This window comes from Trachurus trachurus (genome assembly GCF_905171665.1).
Source record: "Trachurus trachurus genome assembly, chromosome: 10".
Taxonomy (NCBI): Eukaryota; Metazoa; Chordata; class Actinopteri; order Carangiformes; family Carangidae; genus Trachurus; species Trachurus trachurus.
The window spans coordinates 16,812,508-16,836,231 of NC_139894.1; the positions used below are offsets into that span (position 1 = coordinate 16,812,508).

Here is a 23,724-nt window from a genome sequence, read left to right on the forward strand (position 1 = left end):
AGTGAGGGACGTGGTGTACCATGCACCAGACCTGCCATGCATACATTGCACAAATAAACCAGCCAGGCGGAATCATTAACTTGTTGATCTGAGTAAAACTCATGATCATGCTCATCCTGTTGTTATGTCTTCGCTCCAGCTTGCACATTTGTTAACCTCAAGTGTAAGTAAAGAACATCTCAAAAGGATCAAAATGAGGTTTGTTAAATTTTTGAAGGTTTTTTTTTTTGTGGCAAGTTAAAAACCAGAAGCGAAACCTCACAGAACTAAGTGTTTTATTGCACTCAACAAACATACACTCAAGGACTGTCTCCAAACACAGACATTCAAAAACACTTTGTAGCATACCGTCACTTTTGTTCCAGCACAGACACACACCGTCTGTGCTGAGAAGCTTATAGGAAAGAGGGGTTGAGGAGGAAGAGAGAGTGGGAGTGCTGTGTGGGGTGAGGAGGAGGCTGCGTTATGAACAAGGTCATGACGACAGTGGCTTAGTGCAATTGTCCAGAGCGTGATGATCAGCCATGCGATGCCATTTACAGCTACAGACACAAAGGCGCGATGAAAACCTGACGTTAAACTCTACATAAACGTAACTGCACAGACTGAGAAGCGACTGTATGAACATACATGTATAATCATCTGGTCGTTGAGGTTACTTGTGGCAGTCATAAAGTGATAACAGGTAAACTAACACACTTTGGGATTCCTTGGTTTCAGAATAAAAACTCAATACTTTATAAATTTGTTGTGAGACAGTGCATCATCAGTTTGGGTTTATTTAATAAAATCTGGGCTGGAAGTGCGTGGTACAAAACTATGTAAAATACTCAGTTATCAAAGGTAAACAATGTTGCTTTCAGGCAGCAGGTGTGGCGTTAACACTGCTCAAACATGTAACAGCCACCGTGACACAAAATGAAAATTCATCTGCCCATACGTATATGGTTTACAATGGCAGCAGTGAAGGGGGAAAACGAGTCCGACCACTTCTTTGAGTCTGAGTGTTTGACCATACAGGTGTGTGTCTGTAAATGTGTGTGTGTGTGTGTGTGTGTGTGTGTGTGTGTGTGTGTGTGTGTGTGTGTGTGTGTGTGTGTGTGTGTGTGTGTGTGTGTGTGTGTGTGTCCTTTAGAGTCTCTCAAAGCCGACGGAGCAGAGGAGGAAGATGGCGTAGAGCAGCAGGAGGCTGAATCCCAGCCTACGGTCCAACCTCCAGCGGTTCAGATGGACACACAGGACCTGAGGAGGGACAGACCGAAAGAAACACAGGCTCTGTTCAAGTTTAACTTATCATCCAGTTGCTCTGAATATATAATCTTTGTGTAAATGAAGAAACAAAAAAAAAGGCAGCTGATGTTGGTTTGGACTTTGTGTAATCAACTCACAGTTAGTGTGACTGAAGCCAACAGCAGAATCACTGAGTACACCAGACCTTTGCTGTTGATTGTCACCTAAAAACACAGAACAAAACATCAGCATCACGTTAGTGGTCAGCTCCATCTCAACATGTTTACTGAGCTTATTCCAAGTGTTGTTTTACACTAATATGTATGCAGTTATTTAAATTATTCTAGCCACATATGCTCCTCTAATATGTAAAGATTCAGCCTCAGTTCTTCTGAGCAGTATTCAGATTTTGCATTTCTACAAAGTTGAACAGAAAAACTAAAACTGCAATACTTTTTAAAATTACACAGCAAAGCTATTAGTCATTTGGAGTAGTCTGTGAAGTCCAATATCACTCTGCTGTGGTTGCTTTGGTCTCTATCAACTCCAGGAAACAGCAGATGAATAAACGGTCTCAGCACTAGTACACAGTTCATCGGGTGTCTAAACAAAACAACAGCTTATGTTATTATAGTGTAAGACATTAGGTAAAGAGAACGGCTGGCATTACCACTGATCCATAGCTGACTATGAGAGTCCTCAGTGCCCAGGGGAAGCCCAGGCCCAGCAGCACATCAAAGATATTACTGCCAATGGAGTTGGACACAGCCATGTCACCCATCCCTGCAACATTTGACCAACACAAGGTGAATATAGGATGTTCATGAACCCAGATTGATTAAATTACATGCCCTGCCTATCTAACTGTGCGTTCACACCAAAAGCGTCCAAAAAGCTTAAAAAATGCCAGAAGTCATTCATTTTCAATGAGAGCCCGGCGACCTGAGCGTCAACTGACGTCAGCTGTGCTTCCAAAAGCATCACCAGATGAGAAGTTGAGTCTCGGTTAACTTGACGGTAATTAGCTATGGCGCGGTTCGACGGCAACCAGTGAGAATAGAGGTGTCCTTCGGCTCCTTTAAATGACCAGCACGATCAAACTTTGATGTCAGTCACGTGAAGAGCAACAGAAGCGGCTAAAGATACAGTATTTTGCCTCTTTGGAAGCTTTTGGTGTGAACGTACAGTAAGGCAAAGGTTGGGTGATTTGGGCCGCCTTGGTTGAAGTGCGTATGCGTACATGGGGGGTGTTCAGATGTAGTGTCTTTTGCGCACACAAATCCATTATATTACTTGTCTCATCAGAACAGACATGTCCTCTGATTTTCAGCCTGCTGATGACCGGAGATTGTTTTGTTAAACCAGTATGCCCAGGATCATTAGTGACTATGTGGTCAATAATATTCTGATTTAGATTAGTAGCAAACCAAAAGGACAGGAATGCATGTCGAGACAGGAGACACACACACACACACACACACACACACACACACACACACACACACACACACACACACACACACACACACACACACACACACACACACACACACACACACACCTTGTCGGGCGACGATGAGACTCGCCATACAGTCAGGGACACTGGTGCCAGCTGCCAGAAACGTGATGCCCATGATGACATCTGGGATTCCAAGTGTGTAGCTGATGATGGTCACCTGGACAGAAGAAAAGAGGTGGGTTATACATGTGTGTGTGTGTGTGTGTGTGTGTGTGTGTGTGTGTGTGTGTGTGTGTGTGTGTGTGTGTGTGTGATGCCCCTGTGACCATGCGTCTCGTACCATCCAGACCATGAGGTAGGAGAAGAGGGCTATCCAGAGCGTGGAGGACAGGAAGGTGAGCAGGTACCACTGCTCCCACCGCGGCAGGCTGCAGTCGGGGATGGAGCAGTGAAGCAGGAAGCTCAGGGGCCAGGAGAGCAGCCACTTCAGACGCATACACCAGCCCTCTGATGTGTGATGAAAAGACACACGAACACACACAGACACACACACACACACACACACACACACATGCAAGTTTCCCCACGGGGATCATTACAGATTCATCTAAACTAATAAATTATTCACATAGCGCAGCCTGGAAGTGACTGAGACAAACTCTCATCCGTTTCTAATTAGCTCCATTAACTATGAATCTATTATTCTGAAAAACATTAACAGTGGATGAAGCAGGAGTCGATCCATCATGGATCCTTCCTTAGTTTGATTTATCTGTCGAACGTTAGTGTGAGTTACAGACCAGCTACTTGTTGCTACAGGTCCAAAGAGGAGAGAGTTACAGTGTAGATGCAGCAGGTATTTGACAGTTGAAAGCACATGTAGGTAGTAGTTTGTTTTGTTAAAGCAGCCATAACAAAATGTATTTTTACTGTCTACATTATAAATATAATCACTATAGTGTTTTATAGTACTTATTAATATTTTTGCACTTTGGTGTTGCTGTAATGGCTGAGGGTTTCCCTACTGCGGGAATACAAAAATACTTGTATCAATTTGTTTGCCTGGTGTACTTTTCTATCCAATGGCACTTTTCAACCTCCTTTTCCCAGGAGCCTAGTAGGAAACTCAAGATCTTGATCTGCATTTTGACTAATTCGACTAATTTAGCTCCTGGTGCCAAAAATGTCCCCATCACAGCAGAGTCATTCATAGCATCACTTCAGCACCTCTCTGTGGCCTGATTTGTCTTTCCTCCATGGTTCCTCAGATGCAGCGGGAACAGGAATATGCAAAAATAGCTTTACATTTGTAGTTTTGTTGCCTTTGTTCCAGGTTTAGTGGAACTACTGAATCAAAAGATGTGCTGGGGTAACACTCTCCTACAGCCAGGGGTGTGATAGTGCTAAAAATACAGGGACAATGGTGCTCTTTTTTTTTTTTTTTAAGATGTTATCTCCTGGGAGACACTCAGAGTGTTGCACTTCGTGGTGATAGAAATAGTTCTGTGGAGAACGAAAAAAGAGAATCCAGAGAACGGAGTTAAAACCTCGGCTCATTTCTCAATGAAGCACCGACAGCCAGTCAGAGCCTGAAGTGTTTGTGAATGTCAGATAGCTGTTTTTGAGAAGTTACAGATAATGATCAGAGACCACCTCAGAAACTAACTTCAGCTCGTGAAATGAAGACGGTTGAGTGTCTGCTCTCGTTATCCACTCACCTGGCAGGGTGAAGGGTTTGAATGGAGAGTTCTCCTCTACTTCGTCCTGCTCTTCCTCCTCTTCCTCTTCTTCTTTAGGTTGTGCTCCCCCACCCGTCTCCCCCACTATCTCTTTACCCCTCTCCCTCTCTCCCTCCAGCATCTGCCTGTCACCGTCAGCCACCGTCCCGTTCTCCCTCCCCCACGTCCCGCCAGCACCTAAACCCTCCTCCCCTGCGGCTCCCCCGTCCTCCGGGCCGACCCGAGCCCGGATCAGCCTCTGCCTCTGTGGGTCGGAGCAAAAAAAAGGCAAAGGAGAAAAAAACGTAAACAGAGGAAAACAAAGTGACGTGAGAAATGCTGCTGCAAGCTTATTATGAAGGAGACTTCATCTGACTGTGGGCTAACAATGTGGGAACTGGCAGGAGTGATTATGCAGCAAGGCATGTCCTCGCATTCACTGGAGGGGATTTGGAAGCGTTGATCAAGGGGGAATGACACAGAGCGGGGGCAGCATTGGCAGTCACACTTTAATTTGGCACTGGAAATGGCAAGCACACATGCAGGAGAGCCGAGGGAGTGAGGAAGCAGATTTGGAGATTGAGTTCTTCTCTGCTTTTGTGTCTGAGATAATGTTATGCATTAGGCAGCAGTGCGTATGTGTCTTTGTTGTTTCTTTGTGAGTTTTATTATCCAGTGTCCGTCCGACAGCAGATAACAGGATGCAGCTTGATATGCTGCTACATTATCTGCCCAGCTTTCGGTCTATTTACTTTTTCTCTCTTTCAGGATTTCAGTGTCTGTTATATTTGCCGATGCTGAATACTGATCCTAAACCAAATTTAAAATCTGTTAACATCCCTGTGTGAAACTCATTGGAGGGCTGTTTTATGTAGAGAGACATAAGGACGGGGATTGCTGTGGCACTGAATCGTGAGCTAGGCAGCCTATTGTGACTGACTGAATATAAATGATAACACATTGAATTTTATGACATTAGCAAATAAACTGTCTGATCTGCTTAGTGTTGTTCAGAATCAGATAAGGACTCGTGGGAGCGTGGGAGGGTGACACTTTTAGAGCTAAAGCGACAGGATTTCTCATCCGTCACATATGATGGGAGGACTAAAACAAAATCTTTTTTTTTTTGCCAAGAATACCCCTGGTGTGACACACCAGCCGCCTCCAGTCACTGATTCTAAATTAGGGTAAACTGGTTCACATTAAAAGAAATATAAAAGAGGGAGGGTTGATTTGAGTGCAGTGATATGTTTTTTCTGTTTACCAAATTACAAAATTTTAAAATAAAAAATAATTACTAAATCTAACTCCAGGTGTAATGGTGCTGCTTTGATGCACCAAGTAAACAAGGTTGTGACATGTTAAGGATTAAATCACTGCACATGCACGTTTAAATACCCACCAGTTCTAGCCGAACAAACCGGGCAGACTCTGCGTTATGTGAAGGGTGCAAGCGCTTGCAGTGTACCTCATTGATGATCATGCGTCCTGCCATGCGCAGGCGGGTGAAGGGGGGGAAATGCGGGGTGATGAGAAGGCGGAGGCTTGCCTCTGAGAAGGAGAGCTGGTGGGGGTGCAGGTGCAGCAGTTCATCCACCATCACCACCCCTGAGTCCTGACCGGCCACCACGCTCGAGTCTGGGGAGATGGGTGAATATTACCAGGACATACAAGGAGAAAGGAGAGGATAGTTTGATAAAATACAGGTGGTAGAAGACAAAGTTTGAGACGGAAAGGACAGGGTGATATAGAGACATAAGATGGAGATGAAAACTCGTCCATCAAAGTGATCTAGTTCTGTGTCAGCCTGTTGGGGATCCACAGAGGAACAGAAATGGGTTTGACTGGCAGCTTAAACCGTGTCACTAGGTCCTTTGAACGCAGCTTAGAGAACTGAAAGTACTTTCTGATGAATGATGCACACACGCGCACGTACACACACGAGCTCCTGCACCTGGCTTCAGCGGCACCATGTCGTTGTCACAGTCTGCGGCGTTTCCAACGGCGGTCGTCCGTCGCAGACTGCCCAGACACGGCTGACCCGCCCTACTGCAGTGTCTCTCTACCAGGCTGCACAGAGATCTGTTGAACCTACACAAACACACACAAAGATAATGTGGCTTTAGTGGGTTTGGTAGGTTGATACTTATATGAGGCAACTGTGAGGGGAAGAGAAACACACTCACTTCATGATGATTATGTAAATTCCATACATAGAGATCAGGATGATGGTCTCCCACCTGAGACATGATCACAGACACCAATTCGTAAACACCACATTCACCTTAATGACAGTCAGCTATCTGATCTAATCTGATATTCAGACTGCAGAAGTCACCAAGTCATAACATTTTATTACAGTCTTACCACAGGACTTTTTCATCATAGATGACCTGCAAATAAAATCAAAATATAATTATTTTTTTATGTCTAATCATACCTGTATATCTTTACTGGTTTAGAAATAGACTGATTAAGAACCAAGACACCACGGCACAGGAATGAAAATAAGTTTGCTCATCTCACTAGATGTATAGTTTTATAGTTTGACTGGAGGGTTTCTCACCAGGATAAGAACCAGTATGGATAAGATGTAGAAAACAGCGTCACGAAAGAGGGGCCACCAGCTCAGGGTGATGGGCTGGAGACAATGAACACACATAGTGCATTTATAGTCCAGTAATTTTAGGCCAAAAAAGGGGTCAACGTTAAACAAATTGCAACAGAAGCAAACTCAACTGATTTTGTATCCTCAGCATGTCCTGAGTGAGGGAAAAAAAGCCCTGAAGAATCCCATTAGGGGAAAGTTTCGAAAAACACCCAAACATATCCCATTTATACGCATATAAAAAAAAATTCACGTGTGTAGGGTAAAATTTTTAACCTTTAGATATCTCCATGAAAATTACTGAGTTGATTACTTACATTACGACAAACAAAAAATGTATTACAAGTTTTTTGAAATTCTTTGTTAACATGAGCAAATTTGCATAAATTAGCATAAATTCCACCGTTTTGACCGCACATGTATGAAGTTGCTGTGGTGGTACCGGCATGAAAATTGGAATGAGTTGACTCCATCGGTCAATCAAGGCTACCCATGAGCATTAATAGAGACGGAGCATGTCATACCTGCTCTACTAAGGATGTGGCTGTCTTGAAAAATTGCAGTCATCTTGAAATTTAAAGTGGTCAACTTGTCGGTTGACCGATGGAGTCAACTCATTCCAATTTTCATGCCGGTACCACCACAGCAACTTCATACATGTGCCGTCAAAACGGTGGAATTTATGCAAGTTTATGCAAATTTGCTCATGTTAACAAAGAATTTCAAAAAACTTGCAATACATTTTTTGTTTGTCTTAATGTAAGTAATCAACTCAGTAATTTTCATGGAGATATCTAAAAGTTAGAAATGTTACCCTATTCACGTGAACATTTTTTTTATATGCGTATAAATGGGATATGTTTGGGTGTTTTTCTTTCCCCTAATGGGATTCTTCGGGGCTTTTTTCCCCCTCACTCAGGACATGCTGAGGATACAAAATCAGATGAGTTTGCTTCTGTTGCAATTTGTTTAACCTTTTCTCATAAAATGACTGGACTATTATATTAGTTTGATTAACCACCGTTATGGGCCAAAAAAAATGTGTTTTTGTTTTTCAGAAAAATAATCCTTCACAAATCCTTCTACAAATGGTAACTGGTTAGTTTCTATTGAGTGATCTGGAAAAGGTGAGGTCAGTTCTCCTTTTAGTTCCTGGTTTGAACACAGTGTATGTACCTGTCCGGAGAAGATGCCACAGATGCCGATGATGACCAGGATGTTAAAGACAGCTGATCCCACAATAGTTCCCACACCCACATCTCCCTTAGTGATAAACACCCCTAAAAGAGCAATAAATCATAAAAAATGTGACAGTGTTCAATAGCTGATGGACTGAATCTCTCTCCGACACAAGCTAGGTGAACAAAGTGAAGAAATAACAGAACAGAAATTGCATTTTTGGTTTATAATCACATTGTCTGGACAGATGGGTTTTATCCAACTTAAAGTCACCCCAATACTAATATATTATTTTAGTGACAATATATGAGGAAATACCCTTTAGCCACATGGATCTAGACACAAAGTTTTCATCCTTATAAGAACAGAAAGACATTTGTTTCCAGTAACATAACCATTTTAATAAAATGCATCTTACATTCTGGATCAAAGGGAACTGGAAATGTGTCACTTGGTGAGGTTTTGATTGTATCTGGGATAAAGCTCCAAGATTCAGTTTCTCAGTTTTACCAAATGTGTGCAAGGATTTCATTTCTAGGACAGTTTTGAAATACTTTGAACAACACTGTCAAAAAAACAACATCTTCTATCTTGCTGACTCTTTGTTCTTTTCTACTGAGACTACTCAGTCCACATTTACTGAAAACCGCTTTGTACAAGTAAAAACGAATGCTTGCTGGAGTATCTGGGCCATTAAGTCATTTATCTGTGCCCTGACAAACCATCAAGAAATCATCAAACCATCCTTGTTGTCTATGTTCAGGTCTAATCAGTGCCTCTGCCTACAGTATGTACACTTGACTTCTGTTAGTCCTCATCAGGGGACAACGTATATGATTGCAGGTAATTGGAGTTGTGATGGAACAATCACTGGGCTAACACATTAAGAGTGAGTAATTGACTAGACAAGCATTAACTGACCAATCAAAGAGGTGAAGAGCTCGGGGGCGGAGCTCCCAGCTGCCATAAAGGTTGCCCCGGCAACATCCTGACTGAGCTGAAGGTTCTGGGGGACAGAGACAGATTAAAGAGCAGAGCTGGAAACACATGGTTTTTTTTATATTGAAAATAAACACACTGTACTGTTAAAAGGGATAGTTCAACATTTTGGCAAATTGGCCCATTGCCATAATCCCTATAGTTTTAGGAGTAGGTTCGTTACCTTTAATTGTCGGTGCAAGCTATTTTTAGAACGGCGGAGCAGAGCCGCGAGCTGCTCAGAGCTACGCTACAGAGGCTCATGGGATTTCTTGGTTTTCAAACTCATCAAATACACAATCCAACAACTCCAAAACGCTCGCATGGACAAGTTGGGACCTGCACATTCACCACACTATGAGATAATAATGGAACGTTACGAGTTGTTTTCTAGGCAAATTCATGGAAAACCGCTGATGCGCATTTCCGTCGGGGGCAGTTTTTCGGCAAGCAGTTGCTGCATTCGCCTCGAAAACAACTCTGTCTTGTAACGTTCCGTTATTATTTTCCATGAATTTGCCTAGAAAACAACTCGTAACGTTCCATTATTATCTCATAGCGTGGTGAATGTGCAGGTCACAACTTGTCCACGCGAGCGTTTTGGAGTTGTTGGATTGTGTATTTGATGAGTTTGAAAACCAAGAAATCCCATGAGCCTCCATAGCGTAGCTCTGAGCAGCTCGTGGCTCTGCTTTAAAGGTAAAAAAAATTAAAGGTAACAAACCTACTCCTAAAACTATAGGGAATATGGCAATGGGCCAATTTGCCAAAATGTTGAACTATCCCTTTAATGTGAGTCAATATCATACAATGCTAAATGTGACACACTGACCACAACTGAAATGAATACAAATGTACACTTCACTATATGGTATAAACAGTGTCAAGCTGCTAGATGGAAATCCAGATCAGAAATGCGTGGCCTCTTGGCGGGGCGTGTACTGTATCTTTCACTCATACCTCTGATACTTTTTCCAGTGATGGCACAAAGTAAACATCACACACGATGGCCAGTGCATAAAACATGTAGATAGCCTGTAAAACACAGCAGACACTCCATTGACCAACTGATTAATTTTGAGCTTTAATGCAACAAAACGTACTGATACTCACACAGAGAACATGAAGGAGCACGGCTCCGTGTCTCCTTTGCTCCAGAGTAAAGATATCTTCAGGGAACTCATTGATAGCTGGAGAAGAGATGGACAAAGAACGACTTGGTGATGAATGAAAAGAGGGAATTCTAAATAATTCAGAATTAATAATTCAACAGCAGGATTAGTCCGTTTCTTGGTTAACAGATAATTGATTAATCATAAACCAACAAACCACTCAATTGAGCAAGAGACACTTGAGTGCAGGAGGAGGTGACCCCTTACACAGCTGCGTGAATATGAATGGCTGTCACACCACTGCTATTATGAAGCATGAATGAAACAAATGAAACATTGGTGCTCTGCCTAAACTCACCCTGTGCTTTATTTGTGAGATTTCCTCCTGTTTCCCAAAACTGGATGTTACCCTTAGGATTTATTTTGACAAAATCTTGAAATTATAAACGAATTAATCAGTTTGTTTAAGTTTAATCAAATTCATAATGAAAATAAAACAAGGAAACACTTAATGGATTTCTGCATTTGTGTCAACTACATCACTGCACATTTTAAAAAATCATCTAAAAGCACATAGCATTGCTTTATTAATTCTCTTTTGTCTCCCTTCCTCATGTTTTATGCCCTTTGTAACTTCTGCTTTGAAAAGTGCAGATGTATAAGTAAGCTTGCCATTCTTCAGACTTTAAACTGAATACCTTGGCTTTGAGGTGTTGGTCAAGCAAAACAATATATTACTATTTTTATTGTCTTTTCTATTTTATTAATAAAGAAAAAGAATCAACAGATATGGTTTTTACAGCCGAACCATAAACCTTCATTCACTTGTGTTCGTGTGTGTCATAGTTGTGTGACTAAGCCGGTGCAGTAGCACTGTAATCGAGTTTTTCGCCAATTTTCTTGTAAAGTGCTCCTCTTGTGACCGAACATCATCCCCCATGCCATCTACACTCTGGTAATACTATTGAAATTTTTTCCCACATCTTTTGCATCGCATGCACTGTCCTCTCTCTCCCACTGTACATTAGCTAAGATAAATGGCACAACTCACTGCACCATAAAAAACAAAAACAAAAACAACCCCCTTCACACACACACCTTTATTGTCTCCACACTGATTTGGTTGTGAGTCAGAACTGCACTGAAGATTAAGGTCACAAACAACAGAGTGAAGCCAATGTGACAAGACTAGATAAGATCCTGCACACAGGCAACATTGTGCAGTAAACAGTTGCAACATTAGCTGTGCAGCTAACACACATCACATGTAGTGATGTAGAGTGTGATATAACGTGATATCGTGACAACCACCAGTCCCTGATCAAACTGCATATTTTCATCATCAACAGCAGTGTTGGAAGCCTTGTGTTTTCCCTGGGGCAGAAAGCCTTTTCCAGCCCGATATATGGAGCTCGACATATTCGCTGTAATTGGCTACAGATTCTCTTCATCTCAGTATCAGACTTCAAGATGCAGCCACTGTTTCGCTCTTTCAAACGGCCCAACAGATCCAAGCCCACATATGCGATGACAGAGCTGCTGATGAGAGGCTACTAATCAGCAGGTCACTACGACAGGACACTTTGAACAGATGCACACAGCATCCAACCATGGATTCAGCATTCAGTTTCCTAGCAACTGGGTCCCTCAAAGACCCAACTGTGTTTACGGATCTAGATGTGCAGTTGGAACAAATGAGGGATGAGGTGGAAGGGAGAGGCTGATCGATGTACTCGGGAGATAGACTTGGATTAAACACATTAATGGGACCGCACACTAACACTGCCTTTGCACACGCGCACACAAATTAGGGTGTTACCAACTTCATCACAGTAATGGTTTACATTTATATAGCGCTTTTCTAACGTTACCCGATACCCAAAGCGCGTACAGAAACCATTATTCATTCATACTACATTCACTCCATTCACAGTGACCATTATGGACTACAGAATTATTATGCTATAAACAAACAAACCCAAACTTTAGTCCATATTGGCGCTATGGCTGCTATGGTTACAGGGATCCTCAGCCAAACCCAAAAGGCTGAAAAAGTGATTATTTATATATTTTATGTGGATAAAACAGAATAAACAATCTCTCCCCTGTTTCATACAAACATAATAAAATCACATGGTATGTCTCACCAGATGTAGAAACAGTGTCATTCTGGTTGTTGTATTCTTTTTGCTGGATGAACTCTCTCTTGGACAAGATGTCATGATCCACAGTGGGTCCATGGGAGCCTTAAAAAGGAAATGAAATATTAATAAATTTGCTGATGATACAATTGTTATTCTATTGTATATCAGCAGCTTTATGAAATTTACTTTATTACAATATATGCTCATAGCAAAAGTGTTCATTTTGGGTTACAATCATCCACTATTAGGTGTATAAATATCGCAATAGCCTACATAATTTAGGTATTATTTTGATGATGTGCATAGTATAAACAACATGTTAGTAATGGGTTTAATAGCAATAAAATAGTGAGTGTATGTATTTTTTCTTCAGAGACGCACCTGTAACATCATTGAGGTGAAAGATCCAGGCGGCTGCGAGCAGACCGACTCCACATACGCAGAAACGCGGGAGGAGCCGCGTCTGCCTTGGTCTCCTCGGCGCCTTCATGCCGCCAGCCGCAGCCACTCGCCGGCTCTTCCCCTTCAGAACATGTCGCCGCTGTCGCGCCGCCTTCTTCGCTTCGCCGGTTCTCTCCCTTTATTTACAGACTGGAGCAACCCAGCCTGTTGCTCTAGTTTCCTGATTTATTGCCTTTCAGCTGTCCGGGCTCTGGTCTCCATCCACCACACAGCAGGACGTGAAAAAAGCTCGGCCTGTCATCAGCATCTCAGTACCAGTCAGTTAGTCACTCATTCACTCAGCGCCAACCAACGCAGCATCCACGTCCACACGCCTCAGCACCCACAGATGCAAAATAACGAACATCAGTCAGCACCTAGACAACACTAGCCCTCGGCTCAGACCGTCCACACATCCCTCCTGCCCCCCAATCTGATCCCCAGTTGATGAATCTCTCCGTCTGGGAGGGGGGTGTTTTCCTGGAGTCACAGACAAGACCACCAGGGCGCGCCGCCTTCAGCTGGGTGGGGCGACTGGAGACGAGGCTGGCAGCATGGGCAGCCATGGAGGAGGTGGGCTACAGCATGGACACAGACTGATACATACAGTACATGATGTATGTAATACAGCGGAGACAAATTTAGATGAATCTAAGGGGTTAACCGCGTGTACCCGAAAATAAAATCTGTTCAGTGTTTCATAGTCATTAATACTGGACCTTTTCGCAGCTTTGGACTTAAGCTTCTCCTGAGATTTGTCATGGTTTATGTTGCTTTTACGGAAATTAGTTTGTCGATCTATTTGCATATATCATCATCGGGTTCCGATTCAGATTTTTTATACAAAACCCTCCATCTGCATTAATAGGCAAGCGTCAGATTTTTACTTGTGGTATAAAGTTTGAAGTCAAACATTTCAAAATTTTGCTAAGTTTGAGTTGAACCAATATCAATTAGAATATTTAACTGAAAAAAAAAACTTAAAGGAAAAAGTATCATGCTTAGAAAGAAAAAGCAGACATGTTGACTATTGTAGGAGAAGCACAGGCATTACTAATAATGGTAGATGACTGTTACAGTGTCACAGTAAGCCATGACCATGTTGTAGTGTAAACAATAACACAACCAAGAGCAAACCAAAGCAGCTAAACTGTATTCAGCATTACATTTTATTTATGCTGTTTCTGCAATCACCCATCAGAATGTATTCTGTCAAAAGCTACTTTGGATGTTTTATTAAGAAACCGAGTCTAGTTTTTTTTTTTTAGAGGTTTAAGCAGAAGCAGAAGAATAGACTTTAGTTCATAAGGGGTCAAATAGGGGGTAGGGCACCATAGTGCACTCTGCAGTACGGCTGTAACAATTGATGTACATGGGTCCACAAGTTGCTGATGGAAAGCGAAGAGCAGAACCCTGCAATGTTTCCCGCCATAAATAGAAAAATAAGGACAATGAAGATGCACATCACATACAATCCTGCTCTCTGGACGGCTGTCTCCAAGACGCCTTCACACCTTAGACAAGAGAGACGCCAGAGGGACAGTGACAAGTGAAGAAAGAAGAAAAGAAAGAGTAAAGTGCGTAAATATGATACAGGAATACTGCCCCTTTTTAACAGAGAAAAGTCCCCACATATCCCCCCTTTCATTCATCATAAACTAAAATACCTTGTGTGTTTGTTCTGATGCTCTACTGTGAGACTTCGTGGTTTAAGCAGCTCCTCCTCCTCCTCCTCCTCCTCCTCCTCCTCCTCCTCTGTGTCCTCCTGTAGACACAGTGCCAGACATCATTCATCCTTATTTCTATATCAGTAATAAAGCTTCCCTGTGTGGTCCTAGTGGTAGCACACTCTAGTGGTCACTTGTGGAACTAAAATAACAATCAAAAGGTCATAAATGTCTTGGTTTTGTATTTTCTAAGAGAATAAGAGAGAAAATGTATACATTGCTTTGATGTTTCCAGTCAGACATGCTGGTTTTCTCTTCATCTGAAGCAGCCAGCAGCTTAATTTCATCTGCAAGTGACAGGGGGGGACTGAGCGTTCCTCCTTTTTTTTCCATCAAAGAGCTGGAAACCAAAAGCAGACACAGTCCAGTGTGAGATGACTCACTGTGCATCATTATATTCATTTAAAGCAAGAGGATATTGTGTGTCAGGGTTACAGTAGGTCTTCATCTTGTCTGTTCTCCAACTGTTCCCTCAGCTCCTGATTTGTCAGCCTGAGATCCTGGAGCAGAGAAAACAAAACATCTGACAGCGATCAATAACTAGTGATGGAGGTGTTCTCCTGCACTGCACATAAATCTGACAACATTTCAAAGCTTTTAAGAGACAACGCCATGTTTCAAATAACAGCTTGCAAGATGGAATTATACAATAAACTATAAACAAAAACATGTTTAACTTGTCTTTAAATTTCAACTTTACCTTGATGATCACAGAACACTCTTCAACTGTTTCCTCTGAGTGCTTGAGCTGCAGGTTTTTCTATCATAAAACACATTTGCATTTGAAAAAGTAATGATAAAATAATGACACATTAAAAAAAACACTTTTCATAAACTCATGGTGACTTCAAAAGAAAAGGATCTAGATGTATTGGAAAGTCTTTTGCTCAGTCTCTGTCTTATGCTAATGTCTCTGTTCCTACCTGATGAATGACTTCATCCCTATGCAGCAGTCCTAACTGAGCCTCCTCCATGCCAGACTAAAGCAACACAAGACATTAGGAGCCGGTTGACTATGTAAAATGACTAACAGAGGAATACATGGTGAGAGAAATGCAACCGAATGTCTCCAAGTTGAATCAATGGTGTTACCTCCAGGACATGAAGAGTAACCTTGAACTTGCTCAAGCTGAATTTGTCCTGTTCTCTCTCTTGCTGGAGGTCCTTGAGCTGAAAAATAATTTAAATGTGGAAAGTGTTTTCAAATGTCTATACTTCTTTTAAATGTAGTATACTGACTGATAATAGGTTAAAGTTACTGTGTGAAAAGTAACATAGACTATACCTCTGCAGTTAGTTTCTTATTTTGCTCCTTCATTATGGTGGATTCCTCCTCCTGCACAAAAACAAAATAATATGAAGACTCATCTGTCCAGGAGCCATTTGTTGCACAAACCATCAGCCTATGTTTACTTGTTTGTCTACCAGAGAGCTGTGTGTATGTGATGTTTCATTTAGATCTTGTACTCTCTGTGAGCACTGTGGTGGCAGAGCTGAGCTGTGATGAAATCCATTATATAACCTCCCCTTCTGACAAACCAGGGCAGTTAGATAAATGCAAATGTTAATCAGTCTCACAACTAGTCTTAAATTGCATATAAAATATCAAGCTGTGGAGGAAACAATAACATAAATTCCCTACTTTGCCAAACCTCCACAAGATAGTTGTAATGTAGCCTGCATAGCGTTACTGTATCAACAAATTTGCAATCTGTGAGAGTTCTTAACTACAAAATCTTCTGGAGAAATTGCCTTTTTTCCATCAAATCTTTGGACAAGGTCAAGGTGATGGTTACTGAAAAATTATCAAAATCATTTAAATGTTTGCTGAAGGTACTGGCAGCTTTGAGTCTGGTGAGGCACGGATGAACAACTAGGAACAGAGCTGGGTATTGTGCCAATGTACTGTATATAATAACATGCCACATGTTTGACAGGTTAGTTTATGTTATGTAATTTCTTGAACTTAACTAACTTTAACAGCTGAGTAACATCACCAACTGCAGAACAGTTACAATCCTGTTTACCCACCAACTTCCGAATCTTTTCATCACGGCATTTCTTCATATCAAGGTCATAGATTAGGAGTGTCCTGCTGGGTTCTGCTTCAACCTGCTTTGCGTCACTGATGGTCTTTTCCAAGCTGCACACAAAAATACAAGACAGCAGGAATAATCAAGGGGTTACAATTAGGCAAAGATAAAAAGCTATAAACCTAATGATTTAGTGGAGAGTGGGGTAAGATGGGCCACTTTTCATATTTAGGATCACTACATCGATTACATCATTACACTGAATTCACTTTCTAGAGTGAAAAATGTTGTTTTGGACAAAAACGTCTAACCACTTCACCCATGTGGTTCTTACCTTCACAGACAAAATGATGAATGAAATGATGCCTTCCTCCTAAATATTTGGTCACATGTCCAATTTTCCCTATGGTTTTCAAACCCAAATATTTGGAAAACCCTCCCTAAAGTCCAATTCATGAATGTTTAAAATAGCCTTTGTTATGGCTTGAAAGTTTGAAAGTTGGACCATACAGGAACCTTTCTACTAATGAATAAAGACCACAATGTGTGACTTACGTTTTGACTTGTTTTCTGAGGGCCGTGTTCTCTGAGCGCAGCGTCGCCATATCATCATCTGCAACATCCAGCCAGCGCCTCATCTCAGCGTTCAGCTCCTTCAGCTGGTTTTGACTGTAATCCAGCTCAGCTATTTTCTCAAGCATCTCCTTTGGTGTTCTACATCCACAGACAGATATGCACAACAAACACAGACAAATCTTTATACGCTGCCACTACAAAACTTAACCAACCAGCTTTTTTCTGTGTGTGGCTTTGTTCAGTGAACATCACTCACATATTTTCCTCCGTGACATCCATCCTGCTTGTTTACTTCTTATTCCTGCTTATGTGTGCAACATATAACATATATAAGGAAAATTCCCATTAGGCATTATGAGACACAGCTTTTAGGACACATTCTTCACGTCTAATCTTGATCCATTTAAAAAAAAAAAAAAAAAAAAAGTGTTGATGCTCTGCATGAAAACTCGTAGAGAAAAAAGAGTTGATGTACCTGGTACAACATAATGTGTTAATTATGAAAACGCTTTGCATATATAATACAATGCAATGATATGTGCAAAATTATTTGATTTCATCACAGTAGACCAAACACAGTACACAGTGCTACCAAGAAAAGAAAAGAGAGAGAAAAAAAAAGTATTTCAAACAAGGTAAGTTAACTATCCTCCAACTCTGTTTGATTTTTTTTTTCCTTTTTATAAACTGAAAAAACAAAACAAAACAACAAAAAAACATGATATAATATAGTGTCTTTGACACATTTACTGGGTTATATAGGAAACAAAGTCGGTGTTATGTATTTCAAGACTAGTTATCGACACCATTCAAACATCTTTTCAATCAACTTCGCCACATGATAATGCTATTATTGACAGCTAACGTTTTCAGTTAGCTAACTTCACGCAACGCAACCGAAACTTTGACAGATAATTCTCTACTTTATATATATTTTTTAAAGTTACACACACCATAATGGCAATACTCTGATAATGTTTTCCCCACGTTAAATAGACAACAAAATGCCTTACCAGTAAGAAAATGTAAACTAATCAGGATGTAGCAGCTGAACTGTTGCAGCTGCGCCAAACGCAGGAGACCTTGGTGACCGGTTGCTAGGTAACTGGTAGTTGTGATGAACAGTTGAACAGTGCATAATGTCCCTGTTCATGAGATGGGTTCAAAATATGGTTGATCACATTTATAATATTTTATTTACAATAAAAATGAATATGGATGAATAAACTTTACTGTTTTTTTTCCATGAAATAATTTCAGCTGCAGGAAACTATTTTCAAACCCATATTTAATTATGACAACACATTACACCACACAAATGTTCAGCGAGCGTACAAAATACAAAATCATTAAACTTTTTTTTTTTTTAAAGAGTGAACGTTCACTCTGAAATGGCAAAAATGAAATCAAATGGTGCGAACCACATGGAATAGCAGGAAAAAGAAAGTAGGCAGACATGCATATATTTAACAAAAACAACTAACAATATTTTCTGTAAGAGCACCTGTGGTAAACGGGACTGGGTAAGTGGCTGGAGTTTTAAAATGAGGCGACAAAAGTTAAGTGAGCATCAAGTGCTGTAGGACATAACCGTGTTCTTGATACAATTAGTAAATCAAAGCATGTTTCCTAGTTGTGAGTCCAAAAAAGTGACAAGATAACATAGTTTAAAAAAAAAAAAACCCCTGCAGAAACAGATACAGGAACACAAAAAAAATTATTTTTTGTAGATTTCAAATACTGCATTCACTGTATGGCCCGACATTAGTCTGTAAACTGAAACCAAATAAATTTTACACCACGTACAATTTCTTTTGATTGTTCCCAAACACATACGTTGTCCTGCAGATCTTAAGACATGCTTGTGATTCCCCTGTAATTGCTCTCATCATCCCATGTGGTGAAATAATACCCAGTAAAATGCTGTGTAATAAACTCAGTTGTGATGGAAGGTATATGCACAGATAGGAAGCTAATAGTGGTGTATTTAATAAACCTATGTTTTTTTTTTTCCAGGAACAGTGCACGCCAAGTTTATTCAACCTTCAAATTTAGGCATCTTGAGGAAGTCGTTCATTTCAGGGGATAACTACCCAGAAATCATTGTCAGCAGTCATGAGTTTCCCTTAAGGACATTTAAAATGGTACATTTCCACTATCATTAAAATACATTCTCATTTCAGTGTTCTTTACATATATATTTCAGTGCTGAGTACTCCAAAGTACCACTGCTTATATCTCTGGTAATGACCTGAGGCCAGCCTCAGTGAGTGGACAGATTACCTTTAGATCAAGGTTAATGTATCTTCCAAAGTAGGCCCACAATTTCTCCCTCAGCCCAAGTGAAGGATGAGAAGAAGACACAAGGTCGACAGTTATACCCATTAACACCTTTACCATCCATCTTCCCATCCTAAGCTACTTCCTCTCAAACTGAGGTGCTCTTCCCTGCAGCTGCTGCTCCCTGATAACATTAACCATCAAAACTACAGCAAAGACACAGCCCATAATGAGACACAGCCCATTACCGAGTTGGCTCCAGTGATCCTGTGACCTGGAAAGTTATACCATCCCCAGGCAGCGGTGATGGGATGAGTGGGCAGAGCCAGCCAATATACCAGTAAAGTCCAAGGGTGTGGCGCATGTTACCCAGGAGTCCCAGGCTGTACGGTCGGCGGGACGAGTACCACTCCCTCGTGGTCTGTCCCCGAAAGAGCAGGAAGAGATGGAAGAAGAAGAAGGCGGACACCAGCAGAAAGCCGACCACGCATGTGTCAGCAATGAAGGCGAAGGCGAAGGCACGAGCTGAGACCTGGCCTGGGACACGGAGGAGGCACACAGTCAGGCAAAACACACACTCCGGCTTCAGAGAAAGTAACCTTCAATGTTTACTAAATTAAATAAAATACAAGGGTACAATAGCCCTGACAGTAAGAGGTGCCATCTTTTTGTGTCAAGAGTCATTGAGTTCAACTGCTGATCCCTGTGGAACAATGTGGTGGATTAATGGGACATTAGGACCAGAGCTCTCTCTCAAGTGATTTCTAGCAGATTAAAATAGAGCAAATAGAGCAGAAGTCAGCAGCATGAGGCAAAAGAAGAGCTCTTTGCGCTTTTAGAAGAGCTCAAATTATTCTATCTTTATTTATTTTTAACAAAAACAGTCTGTCCAAAGAAATCTGGGACAGAGAGGAGACACATTGTGTGATTTTAAGAAAAACGTCAAACTAGGGCTCAAGACTTAATTTGATGAGCCCCAGATAATTAATTAGCAACTGTTTTGACAACTAATTGATTGAATCTTTTGGAGACATTTCAGAATCACAATACTTTATTAATCCCCAGTAGGATTTGCCTGAACCGACTGCTCTGATTTAGAGCTTTTCTTGATTTTATATCATTGTAAATGTAATGTTTTTGGACCATACTTGGCTTTAAAAGCACTGTGAATACATAAAGGTTTATAGTGTGCTAATAAGGCTATAAAAATATATAGATATATGCAGGAAATGGGGGCAACCAACATGTGAGACAGCAGATTGTACCTGAAACCAGCATGATCCATGGTATGAGCAGCAGCAGGACACTATGCACAGTCACCCCCTCCTTCAGGATGACGATGAAGACCTCGGCGTTCATCAGCGTGGCGTACAGCAGCCCGGACCACATGAACAACAAGCAGCTCAGGAAGTAGCGGTAGTTACGGAAGCCCACGCACTGGCCGAAGAAGACGCAGTGGTGATCCCGCCGCAGCACACACACCTTGCAGTCGTAGCAGTGGGAGCAGCGAGGAGGAGTGTGTGTCTCGCATGTATAACAGTACCTGTGGAAGGAAAAGGACAATGCTAACACCTACTGTTACATAAACAAGGTGGTTACAGGTTGCATTTGTGGAACGGCAGAGACGTTTATTTGCTGTGGTTACATTAATAATTTAAGGTATGTCATATTTTATAGAGACTTTATTAATCTTACAATAAACACCACTCAGTGTGAGTTGTGGAGAAAGGCAGGGCACCAGACTAACTTGGCCCCTAACTTAACATTTTAGGAGCAGAAGCAGAACATTTTAGGGCCACACTGCAAATCGACTTGCACAGCAAATATTCACATTTCCTTTTCATTCATGATCCTCACACACATTGGCCTGACACCTGTAATGACAGATTCCAGATTATTTGAGTCGCCCCTTCGACGTTTCAAGATTCACGATTTAAGATTCAAGAGCTTTATTGTCATTGTACAGTCACCTGTACAACGACATTTTTAAAAGCAACTGCTGTAAGGTGCACTCAAAGGGAATTAAATAGATTAAAATAAAAACAGCAGAATACACAAACACAATAAATACAAAATTCCTATATTTAAATAAGTGTAAGAATAAATAAATTAAAAGAAAACAACAGAGGATACAGAAACCCCTATAATATGAAATTGCACATCATAGTACGAGTGTTACAAAAAAAAAGAACCTGCAAATTTACTCGCACTTGACTGTCTCAAATTTTTGGGGTGAAATGCCCTCATTTAAGTGCAGTCTGGAGCCTTGAAAGGCTATTTCACCTTTAAACATTCATGACTTGGACTTTCGGGAGGGTTTATTCAAATATTTTGGAGCCTGGCTTTAGATCCAGGAAAACATTTGTGAAATCTGGCACTGATGTGGAGTTCACAAGAGTGAGTAAAAAAGCGTGTCCACTGTGTCCACCATCACTTTCTGGTCATGTAGGGTAGAGGAGACTGGGGTAAGTTGAGCATAGGGGCAAGTTGAGCCACACTTTGTTGCTTGAAAACCATAAGGAAAACTGAACATGTGACCAGATATTTAGGAGGAAGGCATCATTTCATGGAGTCTGTGAAGGTAAGAGTAAGACCCACTTGGGTAGTGGTTACCGGTAAATATTTATGTCCCATAAACATTTTTCACCCTCGAAAGTGAATTAGGTGTAATGATGTAATCGATGCAGTGATCCAAATATAAAAAGTGGCTCATCTTACCCCACTCTCACTTTCTTGTCTGTAACAAACAACCCCCACAGCTGCTCGCTGCCTCTTACCTCCAGCCCTGGCCCACCACCTCTCCCCCCAGGAACACGCCCTTGATGCTGGGGCTGGTCCTGACGAAGAGCAGCGCGTTCCAGCAGATGTTGCCCAGCATGAAGTACTGGGCCAGCAGGTGCACCACCTTCCACCAGGCCGACCACTCCGTCCTCCTCTGCTCCGCCTGCAGCGGAGCCTCGAGCAGCACCAGGTAGCTCACCTCCCCGGTGATGGAGAACACCAGGAAGGTGTTGAGGGCCACGGGGAGATGGCGGCACAACTTCTCCACCCTACAAAACGCTTTGCTGGCGAAGCTCGTCATGTTTCCAGCTCGTCTCCCTCTCGGGGATGTTTGAACCACAGCTGGAAACGGTGTGGTGAGTGTGGGGACGGACTTCACAGACGCACCGTTAAAAATAACCGTCGGTTGGCTTAGTTTGCTGAATAACCACACCTTTAGTATTTTAACTAAGGCGAAAACAACTATATTGTTTTAATTAGAACACTATAGTGTAATGTGGGGGTTGAAATATGACGCAGTTTCTCTATAAAAAACCTCTTTTTACCACGATCTCTGTCAATGGACGGCATCGAGCTTCTGCTTCCAGGCGTCACACAAAAATACATCCGTGCTGCTACAAGACACTATGGTTCCGCTGGAAACGTCACTAATGCTGCGACCAAAGATACAACAGAGTACATTTACGTGTGCATCTCAATCATGGATGTATTATATTAACGATCTCAATAAATTAGAGTATCATGGAAAAGTTTATATATGTCAGTAATTTAATTCAAAGAGTGAAACTAATTGGGTTATAATAAATCCATTACACATACACAGGATGAAACATTTCATGTCCTTATTTATTTAATTTCTTTTGATTGTAATGAGTATGGCTTACATTTAATGAAGACCTAAAACTCAGTATCTCAAAAAGACCAATTAAAAAAGCATTTTTAATATGGAAATGTTGGCCCTCTGAAAATGATGTCCCTCTATATGCACACTCAATACATGGTTGGGGTTATTTGACTTGAACTACTGGAAATTGACACTTCCATGATATTCTTATTCTTGTTTATTGAGATGCACCTGTGTATTAAAGTGCCATACTTAAGCAAAAGGCATTTGAATTATAAATACAAATACCCAAGTATTTTATATCTAGATACAAAATAAAAGGGCACCAGAAGGGCACAGGTCATAACCCATTGCTGCCTGGGTGGGACCAGTCAGCATAAAGCCCACAGCCTCTTCTTCTTCTCACCATCTAGTAAGAAGTATCAACACTTCCTCAGGCAGTACAAAAGACAAACAGTCCACAAGAAATTATATAATCAATATACTTAGTAATAATCACAAAATTCAGTCTGAGCATCACTTCAAAGAGCTACAGCAACAAAATGCTGCTTAGACATGAATGCACTGGGAATTATATAATGATATAGTTGGTAGGTTATAACAGAGGACATTTT

At 41.3% G+C, this 23,724-nt stretch overlaps 2 protein-coding genes across 2 annotated transcripts; both read right to left on the reverse strand.

The window, feature by feature from the left end:
• Nucleotides 1-1,131: 1,131 nt before the first annotated feature.
• LOC310992517 (sodium/potassium/calcium exchanger 3-like) lies at nucleotides 1,132-12,918 on the reverse strand (the record flags this gene model as incomplete). The annotated part of the gene is made up of 17 exons (XM_083980601.1): nucleotides 1,132-1,242; nucleotides 1,389-1,454; nucleotides 1,901-2,013; nucleotides 2,792-2,906; nucleotides 3,030-3,196; nucleotides 4,408-4,672; nucleotides 5,876-6,045; nucleotides 6,362-6,498; nucleotides 6,594-6,647; nucleotides 6,775-6,800; nucleotides 6,974-7,048; nucleotides 8,192-8,295; nucleotides 9,116-9,200; nucleotides 10,133-10,207; nucleotides 10,286-10,362; nucleotides 12,432-12,530; nucleotides 12,810-12,918. The coding sequence occupies 17 exons, from the start codon at nucleotides 12,916-12,918 to the stop codon at nucleotides 1,132-1,134; spliced, it is 1,848 nt and encodes a 615-aa protein (XP_083836727.1).
• Nucleotides 12,919-18,686: 5,768 nt separating this feature from the next.
• zdhhc24 (zDHHC palmitoyltransferase 24) lies at nucleotides 18,687-22,810 on the reverse strand. Its single transcript, XM_083980501.1, has 3 exons — nucleotides 22,263-22,810; nucleotides 20,751-21,028; nucleotides 18,687-20,022 (listed from the first exon to the last, which is right to left on the reverse strand). The coding sequence occupies exons 1-3, from the start codon at nucleotides 22,565-22,567 to the stop codon at nucleotides 19,730-19,732; spliced, it is 876 nt and encodes a 291-aa protein (XP_083836627.1). The 5' UTR covers nucleotides 22,568-22,810; the 3' UTR covers nucleotides 18,687-19,729.
• Nucleotides 22,811-23,724: the final 914 nt, after the last annotated feature.

What these genes read in the sequence shown, in the direction of transcription:
- zdhhc24 (XM_083980501.1), bottom strand. Translation starts at nt 22,567, where the DNA reads ATGACGAGCTTCGCCAGCAAAGCGTTTTGTAGGGTGGAGAAGTTGTGC. An exon ending in GTGGTGGGCCAGGGCTGGAG is followed by an intron (nt 21,029 to 22,262) that starts GTAAGAGGCAGC and finishes TTCCTTCCACAG; the next exon opens with GTACTGTTATACATGCGAGA. An exon ending in ATGGATCATGCTGGTTTCAG is followed by an intron (nt 20,023 to 20,750) that starts GTACAATCTGCT and finishes TCCGTGTCCCAG; the next exon opens with GCCAGGTCTCAGCTCGTGCC.